Source organism: Zeus faber, assembly GCF_960531495.2.
Source record: "Zeus faber genome assembly, chromosome: 10".
Taxonomy (NCBI): domain Eukaryota; kingdom Metazoa; phylum Chordata; class Actinopteri; order Zeiformes; family Zeidae; genus Zeus; species Zeus faber.
Genome location: NC_137199.1, coordinates 26,343,969 through 26,361,121, shown reverse-complemented (window position 1 = coordinate 26,361,121; position 17,153 = coordinate 26,343,969). Strand labels below are relative to the sequence as shown.

At 43.6% G+C, this 17,153-nt stretch overlaps 1 protein-coding gene across 1 annotated transcript in view; it reads left to right on the top strand.

Moving 5' to 3' along the window:
* The window catches only part of diaph2 (diaphanous-related formin 2), a 436,878-nt gene that overhangs the window by 119,412 nt on the left and 300,313 nt on the right, over nt 1-17,153 (top strand). Inside the window, exon 7 of the mRNA XM_080007732.1 lies at nt 16,476-16,615. Within this exon, the coding sequence (XP_079863858.1) occupies nt 16,476-16,615 (140 nt within the window). The remainder of the gene's footprint in view (nt 1-16,475; nt 16,616-17,153) is intronic.

Here is a 17,153-nt window from a genome sequence, read left to right as displayed (position 1 = left end):
TTTGAACACTTCGCAAAATAATTTACATTGAAAAGTGCTGGAGTCTGAAATCGAAAAGTCTGAGAAAAGCTTTTTGTCAAAGCAACAGGGCATTTATCTTCATTACATATTGTTTTGCAAAAAGAAAGCTCTGGCAGTTGCTAATTTTTCATTTATTTTTTTTTCACTTTTGTTTAAAGTTTAAAACCCATTTATGAGAACATGACCTCCCCTCTTATAAAAACATATCCTCTTATAAATTCAAAAGTTATGAATAAATAAATTAAATATCTATTCACCCCCATGGTTGAGCTGTCTGCTCTTTTTCTTTCTTTAAATATATCTGACCTTTCAACATGCTTATGCATACAAAGACTCTCTCTCTCCCACACACACGCACGCATAAATACACTATTTATGGTTTTTGGTATTTGTCTCTTTTACGTTTTTTTTTTTTTCCTCCCTTTGTCTCCGTGAGGTAATGGAGCTCGTATCCCATCTGTGTTGGAGCTAAGTTTTATGTAGCGTATTTGTTTTGGAACAAAAAAGGATGAAATCTCTTAATGCCGTTATCTCCCCCACTTCTTTGTTTCCTGCTGCTGCTGGAGGTTCGCCTGGTAACTTCCAGGGACACACACACACACACACACACACACACACACACACACACACACACACACACACACACACACACACACACACACACACACACACACACACACACACACACACACACACACACACACACACACACACACCTTGGAAACAGTCCAGGAGCCTATGTTCCTTCCAAATTGAAAGCTGTGATTTTTTATTTTTTATTTTTTTGCTTTTTCGACCATTTACCAGATCGCAATCCTGTAATGTATTGTTGGTTGTTTTTTTCCTCAATCCATCCTGCTACTGCGGTCAAATATATGTGGGCGTAGAATGGCCTGATGACCAAGATCATTTATAATTTAATTTTTTTGCAAATTGTCGTTCAATAAGTATAACAGGATGAAAACTGTACTTGCACTTTAGCAGGATCATAATTCATATATACACCCCCCCAAAAAGATTATATACCCAAGTTATCGATGATCCTCTCTCTTTGAGATGTGTTTGAGATATATATATATATATATATATATATATATCTCTATCTCAAACACCTTGTTATAGACACAGATAGACGTCAGATAGAGCAATGATAGAGGAAAACAATTATAATAATAAAGAAATCATCTTCAAAAACTGGAAAGCATTTGGACAGAGAATGAATCACCCAGGAAACGGAAGTAAAGACGAGGAAAGAGAAATTTGATAAAAAAAACCCAAAACACTTATTTGGCACACATAATTTCAATGTCCATAATAATCACAATAGAACACACAGTTAACAGCTCAAACAGCAGATAGACAGATAGAGAGTAAATTACCAACACTCTCATCTACTGTAAGCCTTTGGCTAAAAACAAGGGCATCCTCCACAAAAGAACACATCATATTGTCATTGGGTTTTAAAAAACATTTAAGTTACTCATTGTTTCATGAACCTTAAAATCAACACAAACTCTGGCCTTTAACAACCAAATATAAATGTCTCATTCTAAGGTACCTCTAATTTTCTTATTGTTATTTTCATGGAATAATACAAATTAAAACATATTTAGGAATATCATGTTCCATTTCTGCCAAGTTCGTTCTGTAAATTCGACACTCACCCTTTTAAACACCTCTCCAGCAGCGTATTGCTCAAAGCATAGTGTATCATTAAAACTTTAATTAAATATTGTTAAAACATCCTCGTCTAAAAGACTCCAAAATGATCTATAAAATTCCATTGGAAGTTGGTCGATACAAGGGATGTAACGGCAACCAGCCACGGTTCTGAACCCTCAGCCTTTCCCTGTAGTACCGTGTCCACGGTGTCAATTTATCTTGCAGAACTGAAGATGTGAACTTCAATTCACCCGCACCTTATGTGGCGGCGGCGCTGTAGCAGAGGGCCAAATGTTGTAATAATCCACCCAATGAGTGATTTCCCAAGCACCGGGTTGCGCCATCGTTGTTTATACTTGCTCCCACGCGCGCGCAAGTAATGTAAATCATTGTCGTAAAATCTTGGCGTAAAGCGGTTGTGCTCGCTTATTTGGTTTCTCCTGGGCTCATGGCTTCACCATGTGGTTTTCTTTGAATACATACTGTTCGTAAATTCAATATACAGAAAACTAAGGGCAAAAATGAATACTGTGAAATACTATATACCACGCTATTTTAGTAGATACCGTACTGTGAGATTTCATTCATGCCGTTTCATTCCTGGTGGATACCGGGGGCCGCGCCCCCCTCCATGCTCTGCAGGGCTGCTGCGAGCTCCTGCAGCTCCCGTGGTCTCTCCAGCTCTGTGTCGGTCTCCTGTGAAACTTGAAGCGGTTCACTCCAGAAGGAGTCAAACATTTTGTTGTTTTCAAGATAGTCAGTGCTACCCTACTACCCCCCAAATGCTACCACTCTTTCCTTCCCCTATTCTGCCCCATTTCAGGTCGTCCATCAACCTGCTTTGGCCGTTTTTTTGTTATTTTTTCCCCCAGGCCAAATAGGTGTGTCCACGAGGGCGACACCCTGCAGTAGGTCTGCGAGAGCAGCACTTTTGGATTTGAGGCTTTTAATACGCCCTCAATTTCCTGTGGACCCTGTCAGATTCTGTCGTTCCACTATTTCTGTCTCTTGATCCCTCAAAGATCTTGTCATGTCCCCGTGTGACACTGAGAGTGTGCCTGTTGACAGAGCTGCGGCAGCTCCACCGGTTCCACAATGCCCACCAGGCGAGGGCGTGATCAGTAAGACCTGTAGGGACTATTTTAAAGGTTTTAAAAATGTTTACAGGAAATGGTGTTTTAAATAATAAACCCTGTCCAATCTGGCCAGAAACATGAAGTTATCTCTGCTGTTTGCCCATGTATACCATCTTTTGTAACTGTGCACCCATCAGCTGATTTATGTTTAGAGACGCTGTGAGGTTCCAAACGGTTCCCATCTAAAACCGTCATTAGATACACAATTAAAATTCTCCTCCGCAAAATATATAATCACCTCGGGTTACAGTTAGTTAAAACAGAGCTCATTTTTGTTTAAAAACCGAACCCCTGATCCGACCCGGTGGTCGGAGCGTAAATATTCATGAAGTCAACATTTAAAAATTTCAAACTGGGCTCTTACAATAACCTTCCCTCCGCCACCTGCTCGACATGGTTAGGGCTGGGTAACAACCTTTTGGAGAGGAGGACGCCGACCCCCTCCACCGCTCTGGTCACGTGACCACCTCCCCATTCCCTTTTCCAAGTCAGTCCCATTCCCGGTGACACTCTGCGCTTCCTGAACAACGGTCACGTCAGCTCCGTTTAGTTTAATCTGTTCATATAAAACGGCTCTCTTTTTTCCCCCTTTATATCGCTCGCTGCATTAATATTGAAAGTGTTGTCACGCCCCCCGTCTAGGGGTCAGGCAACATAAATATGAAGGTTTTAGTTTCTGCCCCGGTCCCCAAACCAAAGCGCGGAGGACCAAAACGGATGCAAAACAAGTCCTGTGTTTTTGTTGCTACACACGGTGAGCGCTACTTGCTGTTAACAAGCTGAACTTCAGGGTCAACCCATGGCCAAAATAACAAACAAAACAAGACTATACTCCTGGCAAGAGTTCTGCTTGAACCCTCAGAGAACAAAACAAAGAAACAAGACATTTTCTATCCCAAACATTCTAAGCTAACGAAAACACAATCCAAACAAAGACGTCGACTCACCCCTACTGCGTCACGCCGAACACCTAAAGACTTACAAAATGTATGACAAGAATCAGTAGGTGCCAATCCAACCTAACAATAGATACTAATAAATGACCGTTATCAAAGCTTAGGGATCAATTAACACAAAGACTTTGTCATGTTTGGAGGCTGAGGGGAGACACAGGCCTGCTGTCAGCCGCCATTCCCCCGGGGCTGGAAAAGCAGGAAGTTATACCGGGCTGGCCTCTGCGGCAGCCAATCCGCAGCTGCCACGTCACTGCAGTTAAAACCAATCGTGCGCCGGAACCGGCAACCGTAAATAGCCCCAAAGATCTTCAGAGAAAAGAGATCCCCGACTCTCCAACAAAGACAAATTGACTCGGCATACAAAGATAGACGGGGGGAATAACGGCTGGGGCGGTGACAAGCACAAATGCCAGAATGACTTTAATTTTAGCTTTAAAAGATTAAAACGGCACGGAAACGCCAGTGAAAAAGCCATGAGCCTTTAAAATGTCTCACTTCCGTCATCACGGTCAAAATTGTGTCTGCGTTTCTACACAAATTCCTTGAGAGGGTTAAACCTCATTTTCTGCTCATATGGAGCCTGGCGGAGGTGGAAAAGGATTCTGTCTGAGAAATAATCTTGCACCATCACACCTTTTACACGTGTAGTTTTCGTCAGAACAGGTATAGTCTGACATCACGTCTGTCACTTTCCGTGGCAGATTCATCCTCCAAGCTGGACTCTGACTCTGCCATGGTAGTAATGAGGCCTTTTCCTGCCGGGCCTGCGCAATTATGGCAAAAATCATATTATATCGCAATTATTTTTGTCAATATTGACGTGACGACTTTTTGGCGCGGTTACTCATTGAGGCGTGTTTTTAACAGTGGACTTCATTGAACTTTGAATATAATTCAACTGAAAAAAAATAAATAAAGGTAAAACAAATTAGATCAATTAGATCAATTATAAATATTATATTACTATATATTATATACATTTAAATATATAATATAAAAATAAATTCACAAAATTTATTAGATCAAAATAAAATCAGCTATGTTGACCTAACCCTGCCCTGCCACAACCTACTGAAAACTCCTGAACATAAATTCAGCATTTTGGTAAACTATATTCAACATATTCCAGTCAGTAACTCAGGCTGGCCCACCGTCATGGTCCAGAAGTAACGGAAAATAAATGTTCAACTACAACTTCGCACCAAATAAAAATTGTTTTAGGCCACCATGGCAAACTTTGGAAGGGCTGCTCCATTTTGGTAATGTAATTTCTTTAACCAGAAACACCAGCCTGTTTCCATGGTCTGGTTTTCAGAGATGAGCTCAGGCAGGTGACAATATTTCCACCTGTTCTGAGGACCATCTCTGAAGAGGAACTTGTGGCTGGGATGCACAGATACTTCCTTGCCACGTTGGAGAGCCGCAGGTAGAGCTTCCAGGATTCCCTCCACCACCCAAGTGGATCCAGGGTCCCAGCCTGGAGGTAGGACTGTAGCTTGAGAGCTACGGCCTGGTCCTGTTGCAGAGCGATTCTGCACCTTCTTCAGTGACCAGCTTGAAGAAGCTGCCCAGGGCCGCCTTCTTGGTTGGTGCAGCAGTATCCTCTGTTTCATCAGCATCGTCATTGAGATAGTCCGCTATCTTCTTTTTGATGCTTTCGGTGAAGTCTGTGTCTTCCTCCTGCACTGCCAATCTTGAGTTGTTGAAGAGGTCTTTTAAAAAAAAAAAAAAAAAAAAAAAAGACACATACATATCTCTCTCTGGAAAGTGCGTTTGTGAATTTAATCAGAGGTCTGAGTGACTGACTGATGGCCTCCAAGTACATCAATGTCCTGCCGCCAGGTGGTGAGGTGTCTGACTTTGTCGGTAGTTTGAAAGGACCTGGGCAATGACCTTCTGCTACTTGAGGACCCTTTCGATCATGGCCTGCCTGATCCCCATGTGGTTCGATACTCTGTCTTTAGCAAGCAGATTCAGCTTTTTCTGTGCTTCAGCAAGCTCCCTCTTCTTTTCTCCAACTGTAGTCAATGCTGCTGAGCCATTGCATGGTCGATCCTTGGATCCTTCATTGCAACATTACAACAAATATATACATATTTAGTATCATGATGATCATCATAACCTTCATCAAAGCATCATTTGTGTGTGTGTGTGTGTGTGTGTGTGTGTGTGTGTGTGTGTGTGTGTGTGTGTGTGTGTGTGTGTGTGTGTGTGTGTGTGTGTGTGTGTGTGTGTTAAAGAGATATCACAGTGTAGCTCACATGGCATATGCTAATTACATATTATTATATATATATTTTTTTAAATTATTTTCCTTGTCATTTTTCGGGCAAAAAGTGTCTCAAGTGGCTCACGGCAACAGCTGGACCCGGGGACATGATTGAGGTTTCGTTAGAAACAGGACGTCTCTGACATCTCGTGGTTCAAGTTTGATCCATATTGATCTATATTTGGAGCAGGAATTAGTGAGAAACCCATGAAATTTTACCGGAGTAGCATTAACTTAGTAACATTGGTGCATTGCCGATGTGCCGAGGGTCTAAAACATCCAGTTGGCTTTGTGACATTATCATGTAATATAATGGCTCCGGACGCCCATTCGTATCGTGCGAGCTGCGTGGCGTGAACTCCATCGTTCTGTCGTGGTCACAAACGGCGAGCGTTTGTGTGTGTGTCTGCCCTTACCGGCTTTTAGTTTGATATGTTATCTCTTTTGCCCTTTCTGTAAATAAATGCATTGTGTTCGCATCTAACCCGGGGTGCTGTCCCCTCCTTATTTTGCGGCATTCCAGTCAGTCCTAACATCCAAAGTGAAGGGATCCTCCTCACCTTTCGCCAAGTGGAGTCTATGCCCCAAGCACCGGGGCCTCATCCATCCATTGACGTCAGCCTCCAGCTTTGTGTTGGCGTTGTCGGTAGTTACACAGACAAACCTGTCCTTAAATCCCCTGCAGCCATCGCTTCCCTCAGTCCGTGGGCGATGTTTTGCCCCATGTGCAGGAAAAACAAAGCAGTTTGGAGACACTTCGTCTTTGAATTGAAACCCGGCGTCAATGTAATGAATCGTAAGACTGATGCAAGGCTCCATGGTGCGGCTTGGTCTGTCGTGGCGGAAAAGCATTCGGCTGTAGAGGCATCGGTGGCAACCTCATCGCGGTGTTCGTCGTCCGGGGCAGGCGGCGCAACTGTGGTGATCTGGTGACGTGGTGGCGTGGAGGAACGCTCGGGCACGTGTCTTTTGCTCAGAAGAACGTGGCGACATCCGTTACTCCGTCATGTCTTTGAGAGCGGGAAGAGAAGGCGGGTGACACGGTAACGAGCATCCTTAATCGACGTCGGTGTTGTGGCGGGTGTGGTGGAGGGGGTCTTTACTTTCCTCTGTTTTTTTTCCTCCTTCTTTATCGTTTGGTCATAGATCACTTTGTGATTACGTTTCACCGCGTGGCCGTGGGTGGCACCGACCGGCTCCACCACCACCACCACCACCACCATCCTACACCCTATTTACACACCGCTGAGGTGAAACAAAACACTACTAAATAACCAAAAAACAAGGAACTAAGTCAGAAAGTTAGTATTACTCATTTCACTTTTCAACGTGCCGTTATTTGCAGTCAGTCATGTCACGACAGCAGAAGCTTGATTTTGAAGGAAACAATAAAAAAAACAAAAAAAATGAGACAAACCACAGGAAAATCACAGGTTAATAATGAGGGAATCAGCATGGAGTGAGCACAGCACCTCCCCAACACCCCAAACACATTTGGTACAGGGCCCACCCCTCGGCCTGCTGGGAAAACACACCGCGCCCCGCTCCTCGGCCAGATGAAATGTCTTATCAGCCGGCGGCAGCGCTCTGTCCTTTGAGGAGGACGAGCGAGGAGCTCATTGTCCATCTTGCTGCTGTCGCAGCTGATCCGTGTTGCCCACGACCTTTAGCATTAGCGCCGCGCCAACGCCCACGTGCCACAAGTTTTGATAGATGCGGGAAAAATACTGGATTTTTCTGTGTTTGCATGAGTTTTTATTTTATTTTATTTTTGTATAATTCTATTTTCCTTTTTTTTTCAAGCAACATAACTTCGTAAGACATTCAGTCTGAAATACCAAAATACAAAAGTTTGCATGTTATATACCACCGAAAATAGAATGATAACAATAAATCAACACTATATATATAGTAAAGAAGAATCATTTTATTTCTCTCACAGGTGCGAATCGTGGTGCACATAACACAGGTGCACTTAACAGACAAACACACACACACACACACACTGGAAGTGGTGGTGACCACAAACACTCACACACACTCACACACACACACACACATGCAGGGAGTGGTGGCTGGAGAAAATCAGCCTCTGCGTTTCTGCCATCCTAGCTGTCCTTCCTTCACTTCAATGGCGCCCGGGGACCAATTCCAGGCGTAGATCCATGTCGTGGTCAGGGACAGGACAGGAAAGTCTTGTACATGTTTTAATTGGGGTCCTTTTTTTTTTTATCTTGGAGGAGACCCATGTAAGCACAGGGAGAACATGCAAACTCCACACAGAAAGGCCCCCAATCGGGGGACAACCCACCAACAGCGCCCCACGCGGAAATAGAACCCAGGACCATTTAAACTAATTATAACTTATTTTTGCATAAAAGTTGGGACCTCGTGGTTAAGATGTCTACTCCATGACGCGCCCCTTTTATTTTTTTGGTTGTGTGTGTGTGTTATTGTCATTTTGAGACCTGTTTTTTTTCCTGTCCTATTTGCCAGGTTCTGTTAACTATTACTAATGCTGTGTAAGGGGTTGGGTTTTCCATAGGAGAGGGAAAGAGTGTGTGTGTGTGTGTGTGTGTGTGTGTGTGTGTGTGTGTGTGTGTGTGTGTGTGTGTGTGTGTGTGTGTGTGCGTGCGTGCGTGCGTGCGTGCGTGCGTGCGTGCGTGCGTGCGTGCGTGCGTGCGTGCGTGCGTGCGTGCGTGCGTGCGTGCGTGCGTGCGTGATGTAGTTTCTTGTGCAGATTCTTGATTTGTTACCATTCCACATAATGAGCAGGAAATAGTCATCACATGACTATTACAACTCTCACTATTCTTACAAATGTCACCTTTCTATATTTTTTATTTGTTTATTCACTCGTTTATTATTTTAATTGACAAATTAATTATTTATATATTTTATATAATACATTTATACGATCTTTCTATTTTTTTATTTATGTATTTTTTACTTTCTTTTTACTATTTTAATTTTTATTTCATCCATTCCCCAAAGACCAGTTAAGCACTTAAATTGATTAATTGTCATTAATCACTCACATTAATAGTCCCCTGCATGCTGCAAGTTTCCCTGCATAACCAAAAGCCATCTGGGCTTTGTAATAGCGTCACAAGGAAGCTTTTAAACCTGCACCTGTATCCTTAACGCGGCGTACGACTATTTGTGAGTACGACCTTTTGGAAATTGCCATTCCAACGCGTTCCAACGCCACAACACGCCAATTCCGTGAACTTTGAAAGCTGGCGCAAAAATTGTTAATTTCATGCGACGCTGTTTTGGCCAAATCGCAGCTTTGACATGGTTTTCGAGAGCTGTTTTACATCATTTATTATTACTCATCTATTTACCAATAGTTTGTTCTCGTTACTGTATTTAAGTTGACGTGTACATCAGGACGGCATCAGAGATCAGGTATGGTAAAGACTCTCTCGGGAAAAAGAGAAGCTCTGTTCTCCCGGCGGGCTTTGAGCGTTGCGGATGAGGCATGCCATACAGGAGAAAAAAACAACAACCCCTAAATATAGTATTGTTTTTCTTCTCGTTTTCCAGTCATGCCAGTTCCGTTACACCGTCGGTGTCAGAGTGCATAATGAGGCAGGTGACATGGGGGTGTTCCGCTGAAGCAAGCCGTTGCGGTGCGTTACGGCACTGCCTTTATTCCAATCTTCTGCACATACCAGAGGAGATGGGCGAGAGAGAGAGAGAGAGGGGAAAGGAGGTAGAGAGAGAAAGCGAGAGAGAGAGAGTCCGGGGTGAAGTTGGGGAAGGAGTGAAGGAGTGATGCGGAGAGAGATTGACTCCCCGCTCTGGCCTTCCAGACACGTTGCTGCCGTGTGGTGTGGTGGTGGAGCTGACAAAGGAGCTGAATAATGTATCTATCAGCTGGGCGGCGAGGCGGCTGCCAGCTTGTTATGGGCTCATTACAGGTGGAGATGACATGTGGAGGCGCAGCCGCCCTGGCACCGGGCTCCCCGCCCTGCCTTGCTCCCCAAGAAGGGCGAAGCGGATAGATAGGGAAGGTAGATAGAGAAGGGGAAAAAGGTCTTCAGTGTTCCCTCCTAACCCCGTAAAATGAATTTGACGGGCCCGCTGAAGTAATTGCCCCCAGCACTGTTTTCTTTGCTAGGAAATACAGTTATCGACAAGTAGGGGATTCAATAAGCGGCTGGAGATGAGGCTTCTGGACAGCCGTCCGCAAAAAAGGGGAAACGGGGTGTATCTTCAGGCCGCCGGGCCCCTGACGTTCTTCTGGTCTCTTTTTATTTACTCCTCATATTTTGATCTCTCTCTCCCTCTCTCCCTCTCTCTCTCTCTCCTGCTGACACATGCGTCTTCACGGCCACCCCCGAACTGCGAAAACTGTCTGTTTTCCACCGCTGCCCCATTTGTTTGAGCGACAAAGGAAGGGCGTACAAAAGAAAGAGAATAAGCAATAATTCACAAGCAGAGAAATGTAAAGTACAGAACAGAAGAAAGAGTGAGGGGGAGGCTGGAAATGACGGGGGAGGAAACAGGAAGGATGAGTGAAGAGAACACTGTATTGATCCCCGGGGTCAATACAGTGATTCAGGTGAGGAGGAAACAGGAAGTTGATAGAACAGTGGGAGTCGAAAATAAATAAAAAATACAATATGTCGGTACTAATAATAATAGGTGCTAAAGCTGAAGCTCTACTAAAGTAAAATGTGTTACTTAAGTTTAGTAAACAGTGCATATTAGTAACATCTCATGTTAGTAGCAAGTGTTCTGTTGAAATAATGTGATAGTCTAGTATAATATATTCTTCAAATTGATTAGAAAATGGTAAAATTGATACTTTCTTTGTAAGTCATTCAAGTGTCCCGTTGCTTAAATCGTATACAGTCGTAGTTAATTTCTGTGAAAGACCCTTTGTTCCATCAAATATTTTAGTAATGCACGTCAGATGAAGCGTACTGAATCGGTGAGAGCCCTCTCATCGAAATCTGACGGAATCAATATCGAACGGTATCGTGGGTAATCGCGTTGAGGTCGGCTCGTCTTGATCAATTGATATCGGGTTGAATCGATATACAGTAGAATCCTATCAATATCGGAGTGAATCCTCGGCAAAATCAGATCCAATCGATGTTGAACCGAATCGTGATCCTTTGTATGGAAATCACCCTGGCGAGATCCCGTCCTATACGGTGCATTCTGGTATATTATATGAACGGAGGGGGGTACAGAGGAGGTGAAGGAAAGGGATAAAAACCAAAACATCTTTCCCAGAAGCCACTGGGTGCAGCTGGCTCTCCAGATGGGTCTCCTGGCCGTGCCGTGTTGATGTCCTCCCCTCGGAGGCTGCTGATACGGGCGTGGAGCATCAGGCAGCGGCTTATGGTTGGCGTGTTGTGTTTCCAGAGGTGGAGGTCAGAGCGCAGAGTGAAACCAGAGCCTTGGCCTGATGGGAACCGCTGAGGGGAAAATAAAGTGGGAAAGGGGAAAAGACAAAGAGCACAGAGACCCCAAACAAATATATGATCTTTGTGAGAGGAACCTGGATGCTGGATTGATACTTTATTGATCCCCCAGAGGGAAATTGCAGTGTTACAGCAGCTCACATCAAAAACAATAGGCAATAGTAATAGACTGTAATAGATAAAAAAAAAAAAAAAAAGGCAATATCGTGCAGAGCGCGTCAACTATTAGTCGTCAGTTCAAGCCATTAGTCAACTATTCGTTGCACGTTTATGATATGAATTTAATTATGTGCTTTTGGGGCATCAGAAGAGAGTTTGGGTTCCAGGGCTGAGAAAGGATGTTATAACTAACATTGTTAACACTCTCCTACTTTACAGATAAATACAAAAGCAAATAACCAGCCTTTAAAATATAAATTTAATTTACAAGTGCTCTGCGCACCGAGCGAGCCGCCTGTTAATTACACCGGTTAAACATAACATCGGTTAAACTTATTAGGCCCCTATTGTTATGTATTAATATAGACATTTAAATCACATATTGATGTAATTTGCACTGAAATGTGCTGTATGGAAGATCGTTTTACCAGGTGCCGGCATCCCCTCATTAGGAACCCTTTGTCGAGCGCATTTTCCGGGGCCGCAGTTTCGGTTACTGACTGCACCATCCCCGTTCCCGGCCCACCTCAGCTCGGGCACACCACTGGGCTCCTCCGGCCTGTGAGTCAGGGCATTTAAAATATGATTTAGTTATTGAAGAATGCTTTGAAATGGCTCTTATAATATATGCAATATTTTTTATAATTTATGCAATATTTTTTCTGACTTTTAGATGTGTCAACTAAGTTTAATAATAATAATAATAATAATAATAATAATAATAATAATAATAATAAACATACTTTATAAATCCCCAAAACTCCATTTAAACATCATGAAAATTAGTCATTAGGATCATCCCTATTTTGAATGTTTCAAAACAACCAACAAGGGGACTAAACATTATGTTAATTTATCAGTTACACAAACACTAGCATCAACTGAGAACCAGTCTTAAATATAAATGTATATATTTATATTTAACATATGAAGCGAGTTGCCTTTTAATTACCGGCAAACCATCAAAAACTGTAATTATTGTTCTGAATGTGTCGGAAAAACCAGCAAGAACACAGTTAAAATTTGTTTCAAATTAAAAGCCCTCTACCGTTTTACACAGCCATCAAAGGTTTTAAGGTTAATTTGGACGAGGCGTAGCTGCTGAATGATTTTTCTTGTGACCAACCAACCAGTGACAAACTTGGTCGACTAATGCTGCTTTCACACATGCACTCCGGACAATATCCACATAATGTCTGGACCTGATTACCTGGACATTGTCTGGTGTTATACTTTCACACATGTAGAAAAAAAGATCTGAGATTGTCCATGTCAGAGGCATTTACTCTCCCTGGAAATAATCTGTTTGGTTTAAACTAGGTGCCTGGGTAAAGTGTGAAGGAGGCAGGACGTGAAACAATGGTGTCGCTGAGTTTTACAGCGCACCCAAGATGGCGAACGAGGCTACAGACTTATCAGTAGTTGCGCTTTTTTTGCTTTGATACTCCATGTATTTGGACGTAGCTGCAATATAAACGAGAGAGTGGAAAGGAATATAATGGAAAGCGGAAAAGAGAACGCAGCAGCTACGCTCCGTGCATCAAGATCCACGCAAAGGTAAATTACTGGCGCATGACAGAGACGTCATCAACACGCAACACGCCCAACCACTCGCTGTCAATGATCCGGACAATTACCTGCTCTGTTCACACATACTGCTCAATCGGACTTACCCACACTCTACACTCGAGTGCTGGCAGGGTAAAGTCCCGGTAATGTCCGGGTCAAATGATTTGGACATTTGCGTTCACAGAAGACTCTTCTCGTCAACTAATGGTTGACTATTTTGGGGCAACCGTAATACGAAGTAAACCCAAAATATTTGGGGAATATATAAAGAAATTAGCAATATACAATAATCCTTAAAATGTAATCAAATAACAATTAAAAACGTTGAAATGATTTAATTGGTGTTGATATTGGTTAATATTGACCAGCGTATAATCTATGTGTCAACTTTAGCTGTCGTCATGGTACGAGGAGAACTCGAGCATGTGTGTTTGAATAATGATAATACTTTTCACTGTTTCCTCCAAAACATTATTAAATCATACCCACAGACTATGGCGGACAAAATTTGTTCCTTAAAGTATCACCTTCCAGAGGTTAAACAGCAGGTTGGCCTTCCTATATAGAAAAAGATGTCACAAAATAAAAACCGATCAATTTTCTTTTGAGAACCCCAAATAAAGCATAAAATGAAACACGATATCCTGTGTTTTCTGTGGAACCGTCGAACCGTCCAAAACCTCCATCGCTCTACTATGTCATTGTTTCCGTGGCATCTCAAATATAATCTCCCTTTTCATAACCTCAAGGTCACCCCAGGTTTTTTCACCAAATCCATTGAGGATCCATCAAATTATCTGTCTGACTGCCTCCCTATCTGCTCCCTCCTTTTTTTTTTTTTTTTTTTACTTTCTTTCCATTTGGCTGTCTAGCTCGCTGTCAGATCCATCATTCTCTCTCTCTCTCTCTCTCTCTCTGTCTCTCTCTCTAGTTCTGTCGCTCTCTCTCTCTTTTCTATATCTAACAAAGTGCATCTACACTCGTGTGCCAAATCATAGTGGGTCTTAGCGGCGGATGAGAAGAAAGAGATGTTTGAATGGAGGTGAGGGATCCAGGCGGTAATGAGGCCGATTCCCACTTCCCTTCCGTGGGGCCGGGAGAGCTGGGCCCCGTCGTGCCACTGCCTTCAGCACTCCTACAATGAGGGAGGTGGATGATGGGATTGCCGGAGGAGGAGGAAGAAGACAATGGCAGGAAATGGAGATTGCATATTGTTGAAAATCAAATGGCGTGGGAGTCATCACGTGTAAGTGCTGCACTCACTGTGAGCTCCCTGGAAGTCTTCACGTTGGAAAGTCCACCTTCCCCGAAAAGGTTGGGGGACGGACAACAACTAGTCAGGAACTAGAGAAATAAATAAAAATACAGCAGTTCCTCTCTCCTGCCGCGTTACAGTTTTGCAAGCATTTACCAAACTTTCCACCTTCGCAGCAAAAGTCCATTTTGTCCGCCGTGTGCTCTGAATACACTCTGGACAATAAAGTCGCTCTGTCTCCGGCACGTTCCCGCCACACATCTGACACCAGGACAGACGGACGGACGGAATTCCCGGGAAAAACTGTTCTTTTTATTATGACGGACGGATGGAATTCCCCGGAAAAACTGTTCTTTTTATTATGACACAAACAAGCTGATGGGCATTATGGAACTGATCAGACCGGCTCCAACTCAGGCCCCGCATCTGGGACTTCGGCGAGCGGCGTTTCCTCCGCCTGCTCGGCCGGGAACCGAGCTTGTTGTGCTGCTTTGGATCCGCACGGCGGGAGTGTTGTCCCTCCACATACATGACTTTCCTTATTAGTTCTTCAGCCGCCTTCTTAGCGCCGCTCGCTTGCTGGGGCAGCGACCCGGTCCCGGGATGATAAACATTCTCTTTTTTCCTCGAAGACCGATCAAGTTATCTCTCGCTGCCGTCTCTGCCGCCGCCTTTTTGTTTTTGTTCCTCACTGGTTGATTTTGGGCTTGTTTTTTCAATGGCTTGACTTGAGCATTACCTACATGTGTCCCACTGAAGTTCCTCTTTATGTGTATTTTTGGTGGTAGTGGTTGTCAGTTTTAAACTACAAACAAACAAATAAATAAATAAATAAATAGGTAAATAAAGGTGCAAAACATGATTTTTTAGAGTTTTTAGAATTTGGATTTGTTTGATACTGCACAGGCTTTGTAGGCTGACTTATCACACAATGCTTTCTTCTACAAGCTCTATACGTGATATTCATTCGTATACACAGAAAATGTTTCTCTCAGGTTATTAAAGTAGTCAGATAAAAGTTAAAAAATAAAAATGACCATTTGAACAAGTTGTTTCATACAAGTGTCAATATTAGAGAAGCAGGGTTTTCACATTCCTGAATAAATAAATCGTTACACTTGAAAGAAACAGTTCTGTGGATATAGCTGGGTGTGCGTGCGTGCATGTGCAGGTGAGCGCTCTGTGTGAGTATCATTGTAGCGACACAGCTCTTGAGCCTCTTTCTGGAGATCAGGCTGAAGAATCCTTTTACCTACGCGCTGCAGATTTCGGGGTTTTGGCGCCCGTGTAGACGGGCTCCTTGGCAGCGTGCCTTGCTGAGTCTCGGACCTTTGTCTCCGTCTCAGTCCAATTTTGGCTGATTGAGAGAGAGAGAGAGAGAGAGAATTTGGCCGGTGTAGCTTCAACACGTTTTCCTCACATCGCACGCCTTTCTTCTAATGTACAGGTTCTGCACATGTAAATATTGTAGTAGTATTATCATAATATTTTAATAACTTAGTAATAAAATTTTACAAAATAACATCTACTTATCCATAGTCACCCATGCCTGTATTATTGTATAGAAATGTATTCATCCTGAATGCAGAAATATCCCATCTATTTATATTTTTATACCCACAGCCATACGACCACTTAGCCCCTGACAGCCTTTCATTTCATGTATCCCATGCTAAGAACCATACTGGGTATATTTTTCTATATTTGTTAAGCTTATTTTTCTAATTGCTAGTTCTTACATATGTATTGTGCTTATAATAAAGCACTTGCAAACGCTGTGCAACTATCATCTGACGGATCGATGTCCTCTGATCTGAGCAGAAGCGGTTTGAATTAGATGTAAGAAAAACCCCTGCTTGGTATGTAAACCAGCCCCAAAGAAACCTGTTTGTGTCGGTCAATTCAAAGCCTTAAACTGTCCTAACTAAGCCCCCTTTCCTTTGAAAATACTGTAATACACCGCTTAATTATTCAACGATTGTCCTCTCTGGCCGTGTTGTTTTGCAGGGCGGACTGAGGAACAGCAAGCACGAGTGTACGCTTTCATCCCAGGAGTACGTTCACGAGCTGCGCTCCGGCATCGCGGAAGACAAGCTGCTTAATTGTCTGGAGTCCCTGCGAGTGTCTCTCACCAGCAACCCTGTCAGGTCAGTAACCCGAGCGTCCGGCTCCGCGATCGCAGGCCTTACGATGCCGGCAGAAGGCGGGGGCTGCATTGAACCACCGCCGTTCAGAAGCATCTCAGAGGGGAGCCGAGTGTGGGCGCGGGTGTCTCTTTTCTTCTTCCCGGAGAGCCGATTGTAAACGTAAGGTAGTCAAAAGTCGAGTTTGTTCTTTGGCTGTTCCTTTTGCGAGGGAACAAACAGCTCCCTTTCCCTTTTCCTTCCGTCACGCCTCGCTCCGTTTGATCAGCAATCAAACCAAAGCCAACGGCGCCGACCTTACGGGGGGGGGGGGGGTCTGGACTCATCGGCAGCGGCGAAAGTCTTAGATATGTTGTTCCCCACGTGCATCTCAACCAATTTTCTTTTTTTCCTGAAGTCGAATAAAGCATAAACTCACTCTTCAAAAGTTCCCGGAGATGTCATCCACTTGTGTCTAATCAGAGGGAACCCGGTGTCTGCTGGACACTATCTGTTGCTAATTGGCCGTATGTCAGGACGCCCCCCCCAGGGCCCGGCCCCG